This window comes from Haliotis cracherodii, unplaced genomic scaffold (assembly GCF_022045235.1).
Source record: "Haliotis cracherodii isolate W230 unplaced genomic scaffold, xgHalCrac1.p SCAF_2, whole genome shotgun sequence".
NCBI classification, from domain to species: domain Eukaryota; kingdom Metazoa; phylum Mollusca; class Gastropoda; order Lepetellida; family Haliotidae; genus Haliotis; species Haliotis cracherodii.
In genome coordinates, this window is record NW_027266275.1 from 40304033 (window position 1) to 40324561 (window position 20529).

The following is a 20529-nucleotide window of genomic DNA, read 5'->3' on the forward strand; positions in this document are numbered from 1 at the left end:
CGGGCAATTAAATTCTGGAAAAATATATCTCTCGTTTATAATACGCACAGCCTTTTGTATCATTTCAGGCTGTATGATTTACGATCTTTCGACTCTTTCACCAAAATTATATTCTAATAAGAGCCCCTTATCTCTAATTTTGAGAGCGCCCTGGGCGCTTATTACGTCGAATACGGTATTGCTAAGAAACAAACAATATAACCAACTTATTCACACATCTTCAACATGCTCAAACAGGATGTTAAGGTATAAATCAATATTCATTTAATCCCCTCATCAACTCAACATGCTTAAGAGATTGAGAAGTTAAACCCCTTTTAGAAAGTTATTAAACCAATCAGTATTTATACTGATATCAGTCTTCTCATATTCTTGTACTCAAATGAAAAGGAGTGCCTAATCCCAGATGCTTCACAGTCCATTCACAAGTATATATATTCCTTCAGATGAAATTCAAACAGAACACAAAAGACTGTTGTGTCTGTCATATTGATCAAGTCAATGTGACTATTATCATCACTCTTACAAAATATTTTCTATAATTTGCACAAAGCGTGTGTGTTGCCACTGTGGCCTGTGTAAACGGTGTGTGTAGTACAGCTGTGCGGGTGTCAAACCGTCACATTGAGATGTAATTATGGGCTCCAGCTGGTGTCTACGTCTACCGCATGGTAATTCCATTAACTCCCTACCAGACACCCATTTCTTACACCAACTAAGAAGACAACCAGAGACGAAAGTACACTTATTTAATCAACACTATTTAGAGAATTGCATGCGTTTGTAGACTTCGAATATTGACGTTTTCTTACATGTCGTTAAACTCTTTTGAGACTGAATATCCACTTATGTCTGTGAAGTGTTCAGAATAGTCCATGAGAACAGTACACAGTGCTGCATATGGCAGCTAGGTTGATCAGCATCCAAGACACTCAGTTTCTATCAGTTTGTCGTAAAGCAGAATTTTATTATGTTGGTATAAAGTTTTCAGTGATCTACTTCACTGGTTGTTCAATTTTCAAAGCTTTACATTTGACAACTATCTCAAGACAACAAACAGGAAGACAGATTCCTCTATCTACAACATATAAATAGCATAAGCCTTGACATGGCTCAGATTTGACAGGTTAGGATATACCAACATCACTGATTTTCAACTGGACATTGCAATTCTGGGTTTTTTCCTATTTCCATGAAAGATTTGTTTGTTTATTTGTTGCTGAACTCCACATTCAGCAATAGTCCAGTTATATAATGGTGGTCTGTAAATAATCAAGTCTGGACCAGACAATTCAATGATTGACATCATGAGCATCAATATACGTAATGAGATACGATGACATGCATCAACCAAATCAGCCAGCCTGACCAACCGATCCCATTAGTCGACTCTTACGACAAGAATGGGTGGCTCAAGACCAATTCTAACAGTTTCTTCATGGGATTTCAGTGAAAGCATAAGAGAATGATGTTTAATGTTGCAGTCAGCAATAGTCTAGCTAGGCCTGTAAATAATTCTACCGTGGCCAGGCAAACCATTGATATCAATGACACACTTGATAATTCATGACACAAATAGGAACCACCAAATCCTTATTTAAGCCAGCCCTTAGCACACCTAAACATGGGGATATTTGGCAATATATATCACTGTTCCAACTTGACATTACACGTACACATTAATAAAGAATTCCTTCAACAGGACAGTTTGAGGGTCATAAATCTATTATGTCATATAGTATTAATTCCATTGATGATTGATTATCCCATATAAGTCACATTTCTTCAAATGTGTCCAAATGAAAACCATAAAGATTAAGTATCAAAACTCATACTTCGTGTGCAAATAAGTTTGTGAATATTTTGCAACACACTTATGAAACTGCAACATGTACAATGGCCCTCATGCACTCATAAAAACTAACTTGTCTACTAAAAATGATTGTCAAGACAAGGATGAAGAGTTATTTTTAACACAACATACACAAGATAAATTCTCTCTTCACGGCTGCAAGGAATATCTATAAAACATGAACCAAAAATAACCCCATTTGCTACTCCACTGTTTAACATATACTAAAAACATTGCTGAAGCTGAACAGACGGTCAACAAACTGCCCACTTTTCATAACATTGGCCCCTGTAAAAGCCCTACATGTTTGCTGTCCACGTGTACACAACATCATTGCCACCTGGCCCCTGAGCACTCAAAGGGTTAATTTGGGGCCACTTCATCTCCAGTGCACAGTCCCCACCTCCATCACATGCAAATCTATTCAATCCATATTTCAGGATGGCCAGAAGCAGTAATTCTGCGATTTCCTATCAATACAAACGATTTCTTGTGATGCCAAAGCTATTTGGGAATTCAGATTACGCTTAAACCCCAAAAACATGTTGAAGTTATTGATCTGCCAAGTTTGACAGTGTCACACAGAAAAGCAGCATAACAATGAATCTGTCAGATGTCTCTAAATATTTGACAAATGACTGAGAAATGGTAATCTTTTCCCCCAATTTCTTTAAACACACTTGTAATGGCAACAGCTGAGAAAGCTGAAAGCTCTTGATGATTACCTGTTTAAAAAATGCATAAATGATAAATGGACATAGGGCTATGTTTATATCATGTTATATTGCAACACTGATTTTTTTCTGATTTTTTCATTAACCCAACATGCGATGCATGGTCGAGGGAATTATCAAACATTCTGATTAACCATATGAACAAAGAACAATGTTATGCATGCTGTATAAGGCCTAAGGTGTGTTTCTAAAATCTACTTTTTCTGAAGTAAGGCCCAAGTGATATATTTGCAAGTAGACTTTGAATTATTACACATTAATACATTAAAAATTGGTTGATATCCATAACATCATAAACATTAACATACAAACAAATGCAACTAAAAAAATAATTTGGTCCAGAAAATTATGGAAAACAAAAAAAAAATACATAAAAAAGCTATTGTACATTGAACATGCTTGTTGTCAGGAACAAACCACAGCATGTTGAAGACACCAACTACATGTACTACATCAATACACTACCAGCCACCAGTGATTACCAGAACGTTACTGTCTTGATTTTGTCCTGATCTGGATAGGTGTATGCTCATTGTTCCAGTTATTAGCCTAATTATCAGTACCTATTTTGGTCTGACAAATTCTCTAAATTCTCTATACTTACCAGGCATTATGCTCTCAGTGGTAGGAAATGCCACTGCTTTTTATCAAAAGCATAGAAAGAAAACTTTCTATAAAAAAATATCTATCATCATGCAGCATATAACATGAATACATAATTGTTCCAATTGTCAAATAACAATGGAAAAACAATGCTGTAAATTATCAGAGCACTGTATAATGTCCAGCCAACTGAAAGAAATGACACATTCTTCCTTTTCCAAAGAACACTTCACAGATACAAATGATGAAAAACAATGCAAACAAAAAATCATAATGTAAAATGTCAAACAACTTTTGATGTGTTACTGTAATTACTAAAGTATCTTATGTAATGAAAATTTTAAAAAAAGAAATTTCCTATTCATGTTTGACATGATAACAATTGGACATTTTACCATTTTTCTCTCTGTCATGTTATATGATATCACGATACAGTGTTTTGAAACATCTAGATCATCAGTAAGAGATAGCAGGGAGATGTGGATGTGGTCTTTTCAGTGGGAGTATGTGCATGGTTTTACACTTTTTCATGGCGGGGGATATCAAGATGGTTTTTACAGGTACCAATGTTTGAAATATAACCAACCTGCGGATTAGTATTAACAACAGATGCTTGAACCCTTTGGCTACCCTAAAGCTACCCTAATGCCCTAGTGCTGCAGGTCAATCTTTTGTACCACTTTGGTGAAACAAATCACTTGGATCATAACTTAGGTAAATCTGGGATTCAAACCCATGATCAAGAAAGAAATCCTGGCACAGCTAAGGGAAGCAACTCTGCACAGCAAACTGCTTCTTTAACTGCTACCAATGCTCCCATGGAATAACAAAAGTTACCATAAATATACAGTATGATGAGCAAGTATTTGGAATTGATCAGCTTAGATTTAAGAATCTCCCACAGAAACATTACAACCTAAGGTTGATCACAACTAAGGCCAATGTGAAGAGAGATATATCAGCACGATCAGCAACTATTACACCTCAATAATATTACATAGTCCTGTATCATTCAGGCCCTACGGCGAAACCTGTTTCAATCTATAAAACCTTAGTAACCATGGAGACACCAGTTTGAAAAAGGACATGCTTCTCTCTCCAACCCCCCCCCCCCCCCCCCCCACCAAACATGATCCAATATTCATTTAATAGTACACACTGGACCCCAAAAACATTTCTCCATGGTGCTCTCCTCCCTTTTCAGCAGGTATTGAGTGATTACACAATGGAAACTCAATGCCTATTTATGAAGGTGTACTTTGGTAATTGTCCATTAACTTATTTATGATATCAGGTAGTTCTTAAACATTATTTTGTGATGTGAAGATTTTCATAAGAAGTTCTCCCTTCTTGCATTTTGGCAACTTACATTGTGACAACACAGAATTAAGAAAAAACACATGATAAAGGAGGTACTTGAAACATGTTAAACATGTTTTCATTATGCACAGACACAGAATGGCAGGTAGAATTTTGTTTCCTTTCTGAAACATATACTAGGTCATTGATTATTCACCATGTTCACAGCAAAGAATGTCAAAATTCGACATTTTTCAGTTTAGCAAAAGGATCTGAATGTCAGAACTTCAGACAGAGAATAACAATATAATACTTCGCAGTACCTGCTGAAAAATATGTGTGAAAGGTATAGAGTTTCTAAATTGACAGACACTGACCTACATCTTGCCTCCAACCTGCAGGCTGTGTTGGGTCTATTACTGGCTAACTATAAACATAAGTGCAGGTATGACTGTAACTAATCTCGCAGATAACCCTCGGTCAGTTGCCCTCAAGCAGTGGCCATTTTGTGATCGATTTGTTATTGATTGAGAAACACTGTTGATGAAGCTTCTCAAACAATGTGGATGAATTGTATTCATTAGGATTTACGCCTACAGACAGACAAGTATCTTTCATTGTAGCTCTCCACTAAATCTGTCACCCGGCCTTGCTTAACTACAAGCTGATGACTCATCAATAGTCCCTTCCGTTCATAATATCAATATTTCATAAGACACTTAAAGAGTTGGGAAATCATTATTTTGGGTAAGAGCCACTGAGTAGGACATTGTCCATTGATAATGATTGATTTGTATACAAAGGGATAGACATTACAGAGGATTTTACTGGCATGGAGATAATGATGTTTAAGGTCATTCAATAGGATTGTGGCAAATTAAAACAGTCATTCACATCATCCCAACAGATAAAGTAAACTCAAACAATCCATTCAGCAAAGCAGCATGCCTTAGCTTGTATGAAGAGAAAGCACCAGAGGAACACTGCGCTGATTTGAAACTATTAGTGCAAATTGCTCCTGTCACGTTCTTCACTCTTCAAGTTTGTGTTTAACTTGCCAAACAGTATTACAATGTTACAGAGTGGTCTCATAAGATACAAATAGAAATCTTGAGCTTATTAGTTCTTTGTCAATGCACTTTTAACAAACCTGTTATGACCCAAAATAATGAATGAGAGCCTGGTAACAAATCAGATTTAACACAAAATTAAACCAATTTACCAGTGGTGTGATTTAGAGTAACTGATAAATTTCTTATTTCACATTGTAAGTACAGTTGCAGAAAACAAATAAAGTGTCATATTTTATAAAAAAAATATAACTAAATTCAGATCTTTTACAATGATTCGATACCTCTCTCCATCAAAATGTTAGAAACCCTTGGTAAGAGTTGTTTATAAATTTGTGTTTTGACAAGGCTCTTACACTTCCATTCTTATTTCAAACATTGTTGTTTTACATACACTTCTCTGTTGGTGCTCATGCAAAATGAATCACTCTGCCCCTACTCCACTGTACACCAGTTTGTAAGACACCTCCACTAGTCATATACAGCGGATGGTGCAGTCATCACATTGAAATATTCTATCAACAAAATGTCACAATACACACAACATGAAGTATGACCTTACAAACCCATAATTATAACTTTGTTTTCTGTCAGGCAAGTTATGTTGATCTTGATATACTTTAAAGTCAGCTCAATCACATTCAGGATTTGGGGTAATGTCACTACAATCATTTATATAAATCTTTCTGTCTGACTTTAAACATGTTAAATTATAAATCATGAACATTTAACCAATAGAGTTAAACAGTCTTTTTATCTGTCACAAAACAGTAAATCAACTATATCAGCTGCACCATAGGAGAGCTAAATCCCATGACAAGTTCATTAGCCAGTAATTACACAGGTACCAAGTATAACTATTGCATTTCTAGCTCATATAAGATTTGACATGAAAAGAAATCATATTTGGCGCCATCCGGGTATGACATCTCATCATTAACCACAATATCTAATTTCAAATGTAAAATTAGTCCAAAACTTTCAACATCCTTCAAAAGATGAATATTGCTTGGCATACCCCCTATTGCTATGGACAATCTTCCAGTCAAATGTCTGAACATGAAAAATGAGTCTATCACGAACAGGATGGTGTATAACTAATATATCATCCCAATGGAGCAATATGAATGGAACTAAATGAGTCTCATTATACAGGCACTAACATGGATTTCTAAAGTAGTCAGCTTCAGATGACAAAATAAGATCCCTGATTAGCTCTAATCAGATTTGCTGGGTTCATATAAAATCAGATGTTGGGATTCTTTATCTCTATAACCATGATGATTTCTAGCTTCATCTGTTATTTAAGAAAAATAGTGGTAAAATCTGGTAATGAAATTTAAAGCTTCTTCAAGCACGTCAATGGTGATAATGAACTTAAAATTTCTTTTCAAGGTTGCAATGGTTCCTGTAATTTCAAAAAGTCCAGGAAAAGAAATCTGAATTTCAACTGTAAACAACTGGTTAAGACAAACATTCTAAATGTGTGAGAGAATGTTGTTTACCATGTATATACGCAGCAGTCAGCATGGTCAGTAATATTCTAGTCGTAAAACAGTGGCAGGGATGCAACTTAACCTGAAACATTCATCAGCCTGAATAGTGATATCATATAAGGACACCTTAAAGCCCTTAAATATCTTAACATTCGACCCAATGAGTAACAATGGCTAACAGGTTAGTGCCACTAAGTTGCATCCTAGTCGGATCCAGACAACAAGCACAGATCCTGAAGGCCCAGTCAGATCCACATAAGCAAGGAGTCCTATAGACCTTGTCAGATCCAGACAACAAGCAGGGATCCGGTAGGCCTAGTCAGATCCAGACAACGAGCAGGGGTCCTGTAGACCTAGTCTGATCCAGACAACGAGAAGGGGTCCTGTAGACCTAGTCTGATCCAGACAACGAGAAGGGGTCCTGTAGACCTAGTCTGATCCAGACAACGAACAGGGGTCCTGTAGACCTAGTCTGATCCAGACAACGAGCAGGGGTCCTGTAGACCTAGTCAGATGCAGACAACAAACAGGAGTACTGAAGACCTAGTCTGATCTGGATTCCCCATGGAAAAAAAACACTGAGACAAAATTTGCATCTTAACCACAAAAAGATATGTAAAATGTTCTGTCTTGAAAGTTGTGCATACATCACAACAATAATCTTACATTATTCGGTGCTTGAAGGCATAACATTCATAAATTCCTGCCTCTCTTCTCATCTGCATCCAAGGAGCAATACAATTCTTGCGAGCAACACTTGGATGAAGATTGGTCTATTTTAGGGTAGTTAACTTGCACTGAGCACAATGCTTTTTGTGACTTTTAATTAAATTCATTTGACCTGAAGTCGAGGGGCCATACATTTTCATCATTTCACAGTGTCTTACTGATGCCACAATGACCTACAGGGCTAGTTTTTTCCTATTTCAGTACATAACATTCAGCTGAAATTTTCCCTTCCTTTTATTATTTTATTTTTTTACTCAACGTTCATGACAGGGAGTGAGATTAGGAGATTATCAGACATTGACGAAGGGCAAAACAATATGAAATATGTCTCAATTGCATCAATTCAACCCTAATCTCCTTCCTGGTGAAAGCTTAAGCTTTATACTTCAGAGGTAATCAAGGCCACAGAGATCTAAGATGTATCATTACTTGTCAAAGAAGAGTGAAAGACGTGCAATGGAATTTAAAAGGAACACAAGGAGCCTGGTTATAAGGTGTCTCTTGACTATGCTACAAGTATTCACTTTTTGAACAGTTCAACTGATTCAAGCACTTGCTGTAGAATTTAACAGCCCTGTTAGGTCATGGACTTACAGATAGATCAATATGAAAACAATTCCATTTTTTCAGACCTCACATAACAGTTGGCATATGAATATTGTAGTGTCTTCAAAAACCTTAATCAAAATGCCACTACCAGCATAGTTTGCTGAAATGCACCCACTATGTTTGGAATTTAAAGGATTGAGCCATACATTCCTAAATCTCTGAACATGCTGAGGTTGAAAAAAAGTGAAAAGAAATATAAAACTTAAATTTATTTCATTATTGCCATACCATTAACTGATTAGAGCAATAGCAGGGTTTTTTCATTTCTCTGATTTAGAAATTAAAATCTAACAGCATATTCATGACTGAATTAATTCTTCAGCATGTCCAGAGACAATTAATTTTTAGTGCATTAAGGATCTTAATGATAATCAATATGGCTGGAAGATTTCAAATAAATCTTTATATTCTATCCAAAATATTTTCTTGCTAATGAATGTGCCTCACAACTGAAAGGCAAAAGCATCTTCAAACAGCATGTGATATAATCAAGGTAATTATTCCATTGCCAACAGCACATCGAGAGCTATGGTATTAACGAGGTTGGGTTCACAAAATACTGGAAGATGAAAATGTGTTGTTTTTTCCCTCCTTTCCCAAGGCGCTAGAGAATGATTGAATCCCATGGGGATAATCAAAATGTGAAAAATATTTGGATTTGTCTATAATTAGTCCTAATCATGCTCAAACTTAACTTCAATGACAAAAGTTTATTATGTTCGACAAAGTGAAAGAAAGGCTTGATGAAACTCATGTTCATTTCTTGACACCTACATTTATTAAAACAAGCATGAAATACTCATATCCCCTGCCATTATGACATATTCGGTTTTGTGCAAGGAATGATCCATGTGAACTATGTTCATTGGACCTTTTCATAAATGGCCTAATTGCAAGCACTAAAATGATAGAATATGATGAAACAGTATTTGTGATGTGTTGTGTTATTCCTAAAACAATGACCAGAGAAGTAAGGGAGTTCTTACTTTACTTTGAGATCATTGAGTGCAAGGGTAATCATGAGGGTACTGAGAAGTACAGCCGCAATCATCTGATGATCTGAGTAGTAGACTGGAGTCTGGAATGCTACAGTACTGGCAAGATCAGTTAACAACAAGTCCAGTGTAGCTCCAAGACAGTGAGTTCTAGAGTGAATGAGTTGAGTCATTTTCTGCACATTAAAGAAATCTTCAAGTGTCAGTTTTTTCTCTCAGATCACAGTTGAAATCCCCAGTAACTAGGACATGTTTACATACTTGCTACTAGGAGAGATCCTGAAGTTTCAGCATGAAATCAGTAAGTGTATGTGACAACCATGACCATGGCCCTTTTGGAGGAACATGCACTCAAGCAATGCAGAATTTGCCATCAAGAAAGGAAATGTATTCAATACTGTGAGATGACATTACTGGACTGGCTGGACACTGTTCTTGAAACTTGTTGAAACATACAGAACAATACCACGTGTAGAGTCTCCTGTATCATGTGTATGGACTTGACATCCTTGGAGGTCTCTTTCACTGTAATCATTTATGTGAGTTTCTGTGAAAAACAAAACATGAACCACACCGACAAACTTATCATTCTTCACATTCTTCAAAATGAGCCCTGGGTGATCAAACATTCACGTGAGCTACTTTCAGTGCATCACCATGACTGTCCTCTACAGGATGTGTCCAGGTGAACAGTCTTTCATTCTGCATTCTAGTCATCTGATCCAATGCTTTTTTTGTTTACTACAATTGTGTGTTCATCAAAACCTACGAGTATTTGGCCTTTCCTTGATTTGAACCAACTGAGAATTGCATACACTTGACCAGACTGGGCTTTAAATTTCAAGTCAAGTGGTATACATCTCAATTAGGTAAGTATGGTAACAGTTCTCAGACAACCCTGCGTAGATTTTTTTGCAGAATGTGTAAACAGTTTCAGAGTTATGCTCCAGAAATGAATGCAACATGTATTTGAGCCTAAGTCCAGTTTCTTGCCAAGGAAACATTCTGAAAAAGTCCTAAACTATCAAAAGGCACCAGTTCACCATGAGACCTATGTATGTGCCAAGTTTGGTGAAGAAATATTGTATGGTTTTCCAGATCTGCTCCATAAATGAGCACAACAGCCATTTTCAGTCTAAGTCAAAGTAGTTGCTTTGTAAACTCAAAAAAAAAATTGATTAAAATACCAAACTATCAAAAGGCACTAGTTCATGACTAGATGTAGCTATGTGGCAAGTTTGGTGAAGAAATATTGTACTGTTTTCAACATCTGGTGTGTGTGTGTGTGTGTGTGTGTGTGTGTGTGTGTGTGTGTGTGTGTGTGTGTGTGTGTGTGTGTGTGTGTGTGTGTGTGTGTGTGTGTGTGTGTAGTGAGTGAGTGAGTGACTGAGGCCTCTCAACATTGTTCCTAGTAGATCCTTGTTCCTTGTAGCATGTTTACAACAAGTCCAATGACTAATTCAAATTAATCTAACTGAATCCCAGGGTAGTTGCAACCTAATTTTGCTAAATACTACCACCGGTAAGTTCAACTGAAACTAATGGGTTTGTGAGTCATCCCCAGAAGCCTCTTTCCATAGTGACATGATCAAATTCAACCCAGCATATAAAGCACTAAAATATTACAAAAAAAGAACAGTTGTGATGTCAAAAATTATACAAACAGGTGGACTGACAAATGTAATGAGTAGGAATCTTTCTACTCATTACTTCAAACCTGGAAGAGATCACTCAAAATTACATATTTTTAATCCTGGCATAGACTAATAAGATGGGATCTGTACCTTACTGCCAGAAGGCACAGATCAAAGGATCCTGATATTCTTACATCACCTACAAAATCAACAGCATAACTACACCCAGAACCACAGAACATCTCCAGCTTGTGGAGGTGGCAAAGAAGAAGTTATTTTTAATACCATGAGTGTCCTTCAGGAGCACTTGTGAGAACAAACACGGCTGAACTTTAACGGCCTCCAACCCGACCGATCTGCAACCTCTGGCAGCAACATGGGGAATGAACACCAAGTGCTCTACAAGTCCATTCTACAGGCATAGCTGACAGGTACCATACAACAGAGCTTCTGGTACAAGTTAATGTCCAGTAATTTGGTATGCTTAACGAAATCTCCCCAATGAGGGAGAGCTGAATCATATGGTTCTTTGTTTGATCCTGATGAAGTCCATCTAAAGAAGAAACCTGTCAATTGGTGTTGGCTTCGCTGGTAATCTGCCTCTAATCTGTCTTCATTAGAGCCGTTTTCAACAGGAATATTTGTGGCAAAAATAGGCAAATCAATGTATCCAAGCAAACAGGAACCATCAGTAAAGATTACATCGAAAGGAAAAGATTGTATGACACTGCATTGCTAGGTCATGTGAAATAATATTTACTTCTGCCTTGGGATAAATAACCTGGAACAGTTGATTTCATTTCCAGAAGAAATGAGTGTCTTGATGACAGGACACATGAAACCAAGGAATCAATTGATAAATGAAAATGGAGCACACATCAGCATGACTATAGCTTCCGTAGTTGGGGGATCTTGGCATTGCTTCGTGGTGCACTTAACATATTCACATTAACATTTGCTCTGAAGTCAAGGATGTTAAACCAAATGGTTGATTAAATGAGTTAAGCAACCTTCGCAACATGCTCAAGTAATTTCAACAAAACCTCTTATCGGTTAAACCACATAAAATAATAAAAATTAAAATATATCAATTATCTAAATCTAAAATTCTTCATCTATCCTCTCTACTGCCAGATCCTTTGGGTTTGCTATTACCTATATACATGTAGTAAATAATACTGTATTCAACATGTCTTACACTATATCCGGATATGACCACCATTCCACATACCCACCACAGAGTCGTCCCCTCTTGGGCACAAACAGTTCAAGTGTTCTTTATTCAGACAATTCTTTGGAATTTCCCACCTGGTCATAGTTCTTAATAATTTCTGTGAAGTGATCAGAATCTTAACCTACTTTAACATGTTACATAACTTTGAATAGGATGAAGCTCCATATGGCCCAGGGCACTTAATATATCGAATGAGGTACTTGTTAAAGAAAAGTGATAATCATGCAGAAAAAAATATTCAGTAATGGATTTGTCACTTTCTCCCAAACCCTCAGGCTGCTTTCAAAATGTTATGAAACAGGCAGTATGCCAATACAACTTATCAAGACCAACTTGAACATGTTTCAATTCATATTAGGATGGAAACATCCTGCTTGGCAATATTTACCCTGTGGAAACTTGCCATACTCAAACATCAATTCACCATTGTAGATTCTGCAGATATTTCTGTCCACAAACTTACAATGTCTGGATAACACATCCACTTGAACATCTTAAAAAGCTTATTATGTGTCAATTTTCTTATATTTTTGCTCCAGTAGTACAACATTACTTTTTCCTTATACCATGTGCATAGTACAGACAACTATATGCATATATCACTGTCAATACATCAGTGTACATACAGAGTCCATACTGTGTACACAGACAGTTATTAGTTATAACACATCAAATCAAAGTATTAACTATACACACACATATCATGGACATGTAAGTGCCTATTTGCGTAACATTGTTAAAAGGGCCTATACTAGGAAACTCAGCAGTCCTAGAAACTATGAACTTGGTCATTCAAACAACTTTTTTTTGCCACACCATCTAAAGGACGTGTTATTACCCTGGCTGATTGGCAGATTACCTTCATTACACATGACACACTATGTCTCAATTTCAAAGGGCCTAATAACACTTTCCAGAGATGTATCTACAATGTCTAGATCATGTAATCTGCCATCTCTTTAGGAAATATAACGTACTCCAGACAAATCATACATTGACAAGAGAGGTGAAGTTGAATATAACTAGGATGGACAAATATGAAAATATACTGATGGAAAAGTAAAGGATCACAAAGAAACATTGACATTAATGTTTGCTGATGCGTAAAGGAAAATGCTTCATGTTTTCAAACTTGGATACTGAAAACACTGTTATATCACAAATAATCTGTTTTTCTCATGAGTACATACCAAATTTCATGCCGAACCTTGATTTCGTGAATAAAACCACTGTTTCGTTCTTTCAATCAGTAAATATTAAAGAATCCACCATTTTGCAAAACAGGGATGGTGCACTATGTTCTACAAATTCAATCCATCCATTTTAGGAGGAATTGTGGTGACCTTGAGATTAACTCCTACAGTTCAAGTTATTGTCAGCATTGATCCTACGACAGACAGGCATGGCTGAGGCACATTCGTATTCTTGTGAAAAGTAGTCATATAATTACATCTTTCTAATTATGTCGATGTTCATAATTTGTGTCAATACAATTACAGAATAGTACCAGTAGCTTTCAGCACATTCAGGACAAGTTAACTGTGGTTTCTACTTGACTGAAGATGTGATCATTTTTTCGACAATCATAAATCAATGCATTTGTTTTTGATTACAGGTTTAACACAATTTTTGAGTAATCATGGTAATCACACTGTCCAAAAGGAACAAAACAAAATATAGAAAGCTTATTTCATGAGAAGACAGGAAAATGAATATATGAAAAAAATATTAAGGCCCCTACACATTTGACATGTTTGACAACAGAAGAAACTATAAAACCATTATCTCTGATCAGCTGCTGATAACGTCTGGTTCAAAATATACTGCAACACTAGACACAGCAAAGTCATAGTTTGATACTGAACAACAATCATTGATTTGTGCATGAAGTGATTGCAATCTATCATCACACCAGTTGTTTGGAAAGCATGCATATTCTGCCAAAATGATGTATGAGAAAAACCTGATCTCAGTCCCCATCATGATAAATGTTGATGATGTAGCATGTTTTATATTTTAGTATTATGCACAAAATCAACAAGGTGCTACAAACATTTGCGTCCAAAGTCAAATACCAGCAGTGATGCCTTACTCTCAATACGACCCATTGATATTTCACGGCATCAGTGGCTGAATACTGATCCCCGCTTCACAGGAAGCCCATCATCAGGGCTCATGATTCCGAGGAAAGTCTCGGAGAATTAGTGTCACTGCTCCGTCCAAGATCTCCATCAGCAATATTCAAGAATAGGTGGATTTGAGGTGTTACTCTCTGAAGGTGGAGATACAACAACCAGCGTACTTGATAGAAACCTCCCTGAGTCACATCCTCTTGTCAAATCACACTGAAGGATCAGGCATGAAGCGTAAAAGTATTTGAAATTGTTTAACTAGACTTAATTACTTAGTCAAGCAAAACTTCAGACATTTGCAGTCTAAAAGTAACACTATTAAGCATAAATAAAGTCAGCTATTCCCTTTCAGTTGATCAGTGTTATGCTGATGTGGGGAAAGCACTTAACTCGGTCTTCACTCCAGTTAAGTAATGATCCATGTTGTACTCAACATAAAGAAACGAACACATATCAATACTCATTATAACAATCCCTTCTTTAAAGTGTTTATGGTTAGATATCTGATAATGTATTTCATGCTGTATTGCTTTCTTTCATAGCAGTGCCAAAAATATGTTCACCTTCTAGCCTGAACTTGTCTAACGGAATGATAAATTGTAATACGAAATGTAATAGCGTATCAACAGGACTAAGTAACGGGTCGATGGTAGACAGAACAAAGTCATCTTCTCACCAGTCCCCCTGATAGGCAGTTGAAGTGTAGTTGACCATGTGAACTGGCTGATAAACATGGAGACAAGGTGTTTTGGCATGGCAGTTATCATGTTTATGGAAGAGACTCATACACGTTCTTATACTTTGAAACATATCTTTGACATGGCAAACCCTCAAAGTGTTAATTTATTGTTTTCCAGTTTTTATTGATACAAAGAAAAACATTTCAATTTGTACCTTGTTACATTGATGTAAAGTGTCTATACTTAAATGCAATGTTGATTATTCTCTATATCTTTTAACGTGTTCTTCACATAATTGGTTCAGTTTGAATATATGGTACTGACGAGCAGTTTCAGATATGTCTACAATTTCTTTAGGTAGTTGATAATGGTATTCATTAAAACCTTAAATCATTTTGTGTCTTGGCATCAACACCCATCAAAATTGGCATATTTGCCAGAAAAATCAATTGCACCACAATACACATTTGTCATAGAAAATAGAAACAGAAAATAAACAAACATTCTTGTAATCAGAATTTTGCTTTCATTGTGTTTTATTATATTGATCGCAATACATTATAACATAATATGTTCTTTCCCAGTGTTTCTTCCATCTATTTTATACTGTGGTTTTGTTGTTTATCTATGGCTGTTTACACATGACCATAAAACATGTCTGAGAGCACCCCTAGTTCACTAATTCTGCTGCCAATAGATTTCCAACCTCCCCAGAGCTTAGACATGTTAAATGCAATGTCCATGTATCAGGTGTATCAAGGGATGAAACAAGTTGAACACATTTATATTCAGAGACACAATCCCCAACAGGGAATGCGACAAGAATTTAATGACAATAGAACACGACTGAATGTCCACACTCTCTGCGTGTTAGTCAATTATCATGGGTGCCCATAATGACGGCCTCTTGACAACATAACTATGTTTAATGATGAACACAACCAAGGACACCAATTAATGTGTAAGGTTTCTTTGAACTTTTCCATAGTTCACCCTAAAAATAAGTGTAACTGTTGAGTGGTCTTACGACCTTCTGATAATGACCACCTTGTGAACCATCCTAGTACACTTATCACATTATTGTCTTCATCATGCTTGTGAACTTGTTAATCTTTCATCATGAAATATGCACACGATTAAAACCTAGTCAATTTTCGAAGCACTTATCTTGTTATATTAACAACTGACATATAGGCATGCTGACTACATAATAGGATGCACTTGCCTACATAAAGGAACAGTTAGTGAGTGCAGAAAACCTATTTCCCATTACTGTGATCAAAATCAACTAATTCACATTTTTTTATTATTATTCTACCTTGATGGCTGTCCAAAATGCACCTTACAGTTACCATGGATAGTGTACCCTAATTTCAAAAAAAATTTCCAATGGTGACAGTTGGTTTCTTATACTACAATATTATGTGAGGTCACTGTACTCACTGTACTTCAATGCTTAAATTTCCTCATCTTACAAATACTCCTCAGTATTAGTATGATATTCTTATCATAGGCTATCAATTTCACATGTTGTTCTCAGTCCTATGTCAAAGTAACTTTCTGAAGCTTGTAGCAACCTCTCTTGATAAGTTAACTTCTTGTTGTACCAATGTAGCACCACTTGGTGAATGGACTCTTGCTCATTGTTGTTGCTGCAGCCTTTGTTGTTTGTTGGTGGTGGTGTTGTCATTGTTGTTGATGGTGGTTGTGTTTCCATTAGTATTAACTGAACTCTAACTCGAAATGCAAGGACATCACTTACAAGCTACTTAGAAAAGTCTCTGAACTTCCCAGTGTACATATTATAAGACCTCTAACATGCTGGAGGAACGTCTAGCAGCTGAGTACAGTGGTCTGGTTCATGTGTTTTTAACAAAGCAAAGGCTTTAATACTTATCCAGAGCAGAATTGTCACAAAAGTTAGTGTGTGAGTCATCTTTGAACAGTAATGCAGTTATACCAGTGTGTGAGTTTGACAACAGACATTTGTCGCTGTACATGACCCAGTAAATGATGTATCTTGTTGTAGGGTATAGTGGCCATAAATGATTATTCTTATACGTGTGTACAGCTATCAATTCCTGTTGTTAGAATTTGGAGGAAAGCCCAAAGATAATTGTTATAGATCATCATAATATTTTTTTAACATTGCCCTTTGCATCAGTTTCAGTAGATTTATTGTGATTGTTATTGTCTAATTTATTGTTATTATCTGGACTATTAATAGCTGAGCTTTCTAGCCTAAAGTGAATTTTACTAGACTCTGGCTTCAAACTAGTGGCTAAAGTCGTAGACTGACACTCAAGTAGGGCTGGGATGAGTCCAAATTTACTACCCAGGTACCCACCCCCCTATTACCCGACCCTACCCGGGTACCCGCTGTAGGTCTCAAGAGATAGGTACAAAATGTCCGATTGGGAAACTTTTGACCATATTCCTGTCAAATTGTATTTAGATACAGGTATAAAATGATCTGGTCATGCATACACTGAAGTTAACTGCAGTTTTATCTTTTTGCAAACATATAAAGTCAGAATGTGTGCAGAGTCAGAAAGAAATGTGATCATTTGTCACTGATTGTGTAACCATAAGAGTTCTAGATAATTTTTACCATTAAACAATATAATCACGTGATTAACCCATGTCCAGGTAGTCGTGTGAGTACCCGGGTCCTACTCAGTACCCACCCGACCCGAGTTACCCGTCCCAGCCCTACACTCAGGTATGGAAATCATGGAAATATCTTCTCTGATCGACATACAAACTCATAGTGGATGCTTGACCAATCTCAAATGTGATCAGACAACTTCAGGTTTTGCAAGTTATACCACAGCTATCAAAACAAATTATGCAATAATCTGATTGCGAGGTATTGTTTATGGTAGAGTCTTTTGCTCCCTTATGACAGCTGTTGCGCTTCCAACATAATCTGCTGACACTTTCCAATAGCTATCACCTGAATGCCTCTTCTTGAATAACAAGTAACCTGCACACTTGAATGTATGACCTAGTTTAAATAACTACATTCTCTTAAAAACCAATGCTACTTACACACTTAACAAGCTTTCCATTGAAATAAAATTATTCATATTTCTAAATATTAATCACAGACAGAAGTCAAATTGGTGGACCATGCAGGTGCAGGCAATATTATTTATACACTATATTATATTATCATTGGTGACTCACGTGTTGTATGGAAAGTCATGAACTTTAGCATGAGGGAAATTACTGTTGATGTAGGGCCTAGGTCAATATTGATATATTTGCCTACTAAGTAACAAACAAAAATTTCTTATGTCAAAAACGATATAGTGGCTGGTGAACCGTACATTTGTTGATACGTGTTATCATCCAATCAGACACTTAAAATATCTGTAACCAATAAAGGACAATTATCCCATACTAACATGGGCCAATGTCCCGTCTCTTACCTTGTGAAACTGTTGTTGAAGTGAAAATGGCCAACACACAAACAGCCAATTTCACAAACAATATGTGTGACTTTTTCCATGTATATCCGTTGCTTAGTGTATAACTCCATCTTTCTGTCTTCATCTTCACAATTTACATCATCCCCCGTTTGTTTGGGATTTCAACGACACAAGCTCGATTTACCACTGTTGATTTGATTAGGCCGAGGAAGACGAGATATATGCACAGCGATCCTGTCCAATATGCAACCGTGCTCTCTGGCTTCGAGACACACGCTAGAAAGCAGCCAATATATGAGCAACAGACAGTTGGCTCTGCTAGTGCTTACTGGACTATTTCACAGTGAATCGTATCAACTAATCCGAATATACGACAGTTGTACTTGGGTTCAACAAGTTTGATCGGAAGTTTACACCGACGCCATGATGTGATCGACTCTGGATGGTGTCACCAGACGACCGATTACCTTTCACGGGTGATCATTCCTTGCTTGATATCTCTCGTTACCTGGTGAAGAATACACACATAATCCAATAATTCTTTCCCAAAATGATATGTAGATCTTGTGTTTCAACTCCACTGTTCACACGTTAATTAAACACGGCAGGTACTCGTGCTTTGTGTTCGAATACAATGAGTCACGTGACACCTACGACATTTCTGATTGGCTAATGTCTCAGGTAAAAGGGGAGTGGTCAAAGTGGAGGTATACACAGTGAAATACCAGTGCAGTGACGTGTAGAGCAACACTCATTTCATTTACTGCTTACGTCAAAGGCGTTTTAAGAATTTGGTCTGGATGACATATACATTCTGGCAAGCTTACTGTATAGCTCAAAGGTACTTTGAACGTTTTGCTGGCTATAAGGGACACCTGCCGACAGATAATCGTCCGACAAGTGAGATATTTTGTTGATTCGTGGCGTTATGGTGTTACGTAACACAACACGCTTATGTTTTAACGATTTACAGACAAATTGATGTATGCAATCCTGTTGTTTCCTTTCAATGACTATACTAATCTCTTTCAATGAATTAGATATATATTTGATATACAATTATGTTCATATGTAACACCTGTCATAATTAATTTTGACACTTAATGTGACGTGCATTTCATTTGAGACTGCACATGTAGGCATATTTGGATATGTTTGTTGTTTATTGACATTTGACAGTTGGTACTGATGTTTGTACAAAATTCATTTGTTTAATGTCATTGTTGACATTTACTCCCGTCAGAAAGTCCCCCACAACAAATGTCACGACAGATAATGTGTGCCACGTGTTGAATCAAGGAGTCTATCTCATGTAGACGTCCTGGTCAAATACATCACCTGTAAGCGATCGTCCAATGTGTGATATCGTGGTACCCACATGCATACCGAAAGCCTGTATACGTACCCTATACACAGACCTAAAGCTTATATCCATATCACACCTGTATGGCATTGTAAACCTCGGACATTCACGCCGGACGTTCACGGGTGGCAATAAACGCAAGATACAGTGGTACCCAGAGCCATAAAGAAGACCATGGAGATTCGGTATCTAATTACCTTATTTTAATAAGCGCCATAACACACGCCGGATACATTTCATATTCATATACCACACCGTTAGTGTTTAAAGTTTATTATCCATTCAAGCGATCGTTAGCATATTATTATTTCTTATTTACTTATCGGTATTTTATTATCAAGGGATCTGATATCACGTTCTTTTATTGAATTTACAAAATTCCCAGAAAATGTCAAAGTGTCAAATTGACATTATAAGTCTGGAAGATCGTACATTGTCAGATTAATTTGCACGATTATGTCGTGGAATATCCCAAATGTGACACACGTATATATCTGTAGGCGTAATTGCCTGTCGGGTAATGGAATCCCGACATCTTACTCCACTTTAATCCCAAAGGTCCATATGGCATTGTCGGTACGCATTTGGCTTTGATTTGAACTTCGAATTGCCACTTGAATAAAGCTGTATCCTTATTTTCTTGTTGCTAGGATGCGGGGGAAGGC

General features: G+C 36.8%; 1 protein-coding gene across 2 annotated transcripts in view; it reads right to left on the reverse strand.

Moving 5' to 3' along the window:
- The window catches only part of LOC139468084 (protein sidekick-1-like), a 58219-nt gene extending 39078 nt beyond the window's left edge, over positions 1 to 19141 (reverse strand). For both annotated transcript variants that reach the window (XM_071249801.1, XM_071249802.1), the window contains exon 1: positions 18502 to 19141. In XM_071249801.1, coding sequence (XP_071105902.1) covers positions 18502 to 18625 — 124 coding nt within the window. In that variant the 5' untranslated portion in view covers positions 18626 to 19141. The remainder of the gene's footprint in view (positions 1 to 18501) is intronic.
- Between the last annotated feature and the right edge of the window lie 1388 nt (positions 19142 to 20529).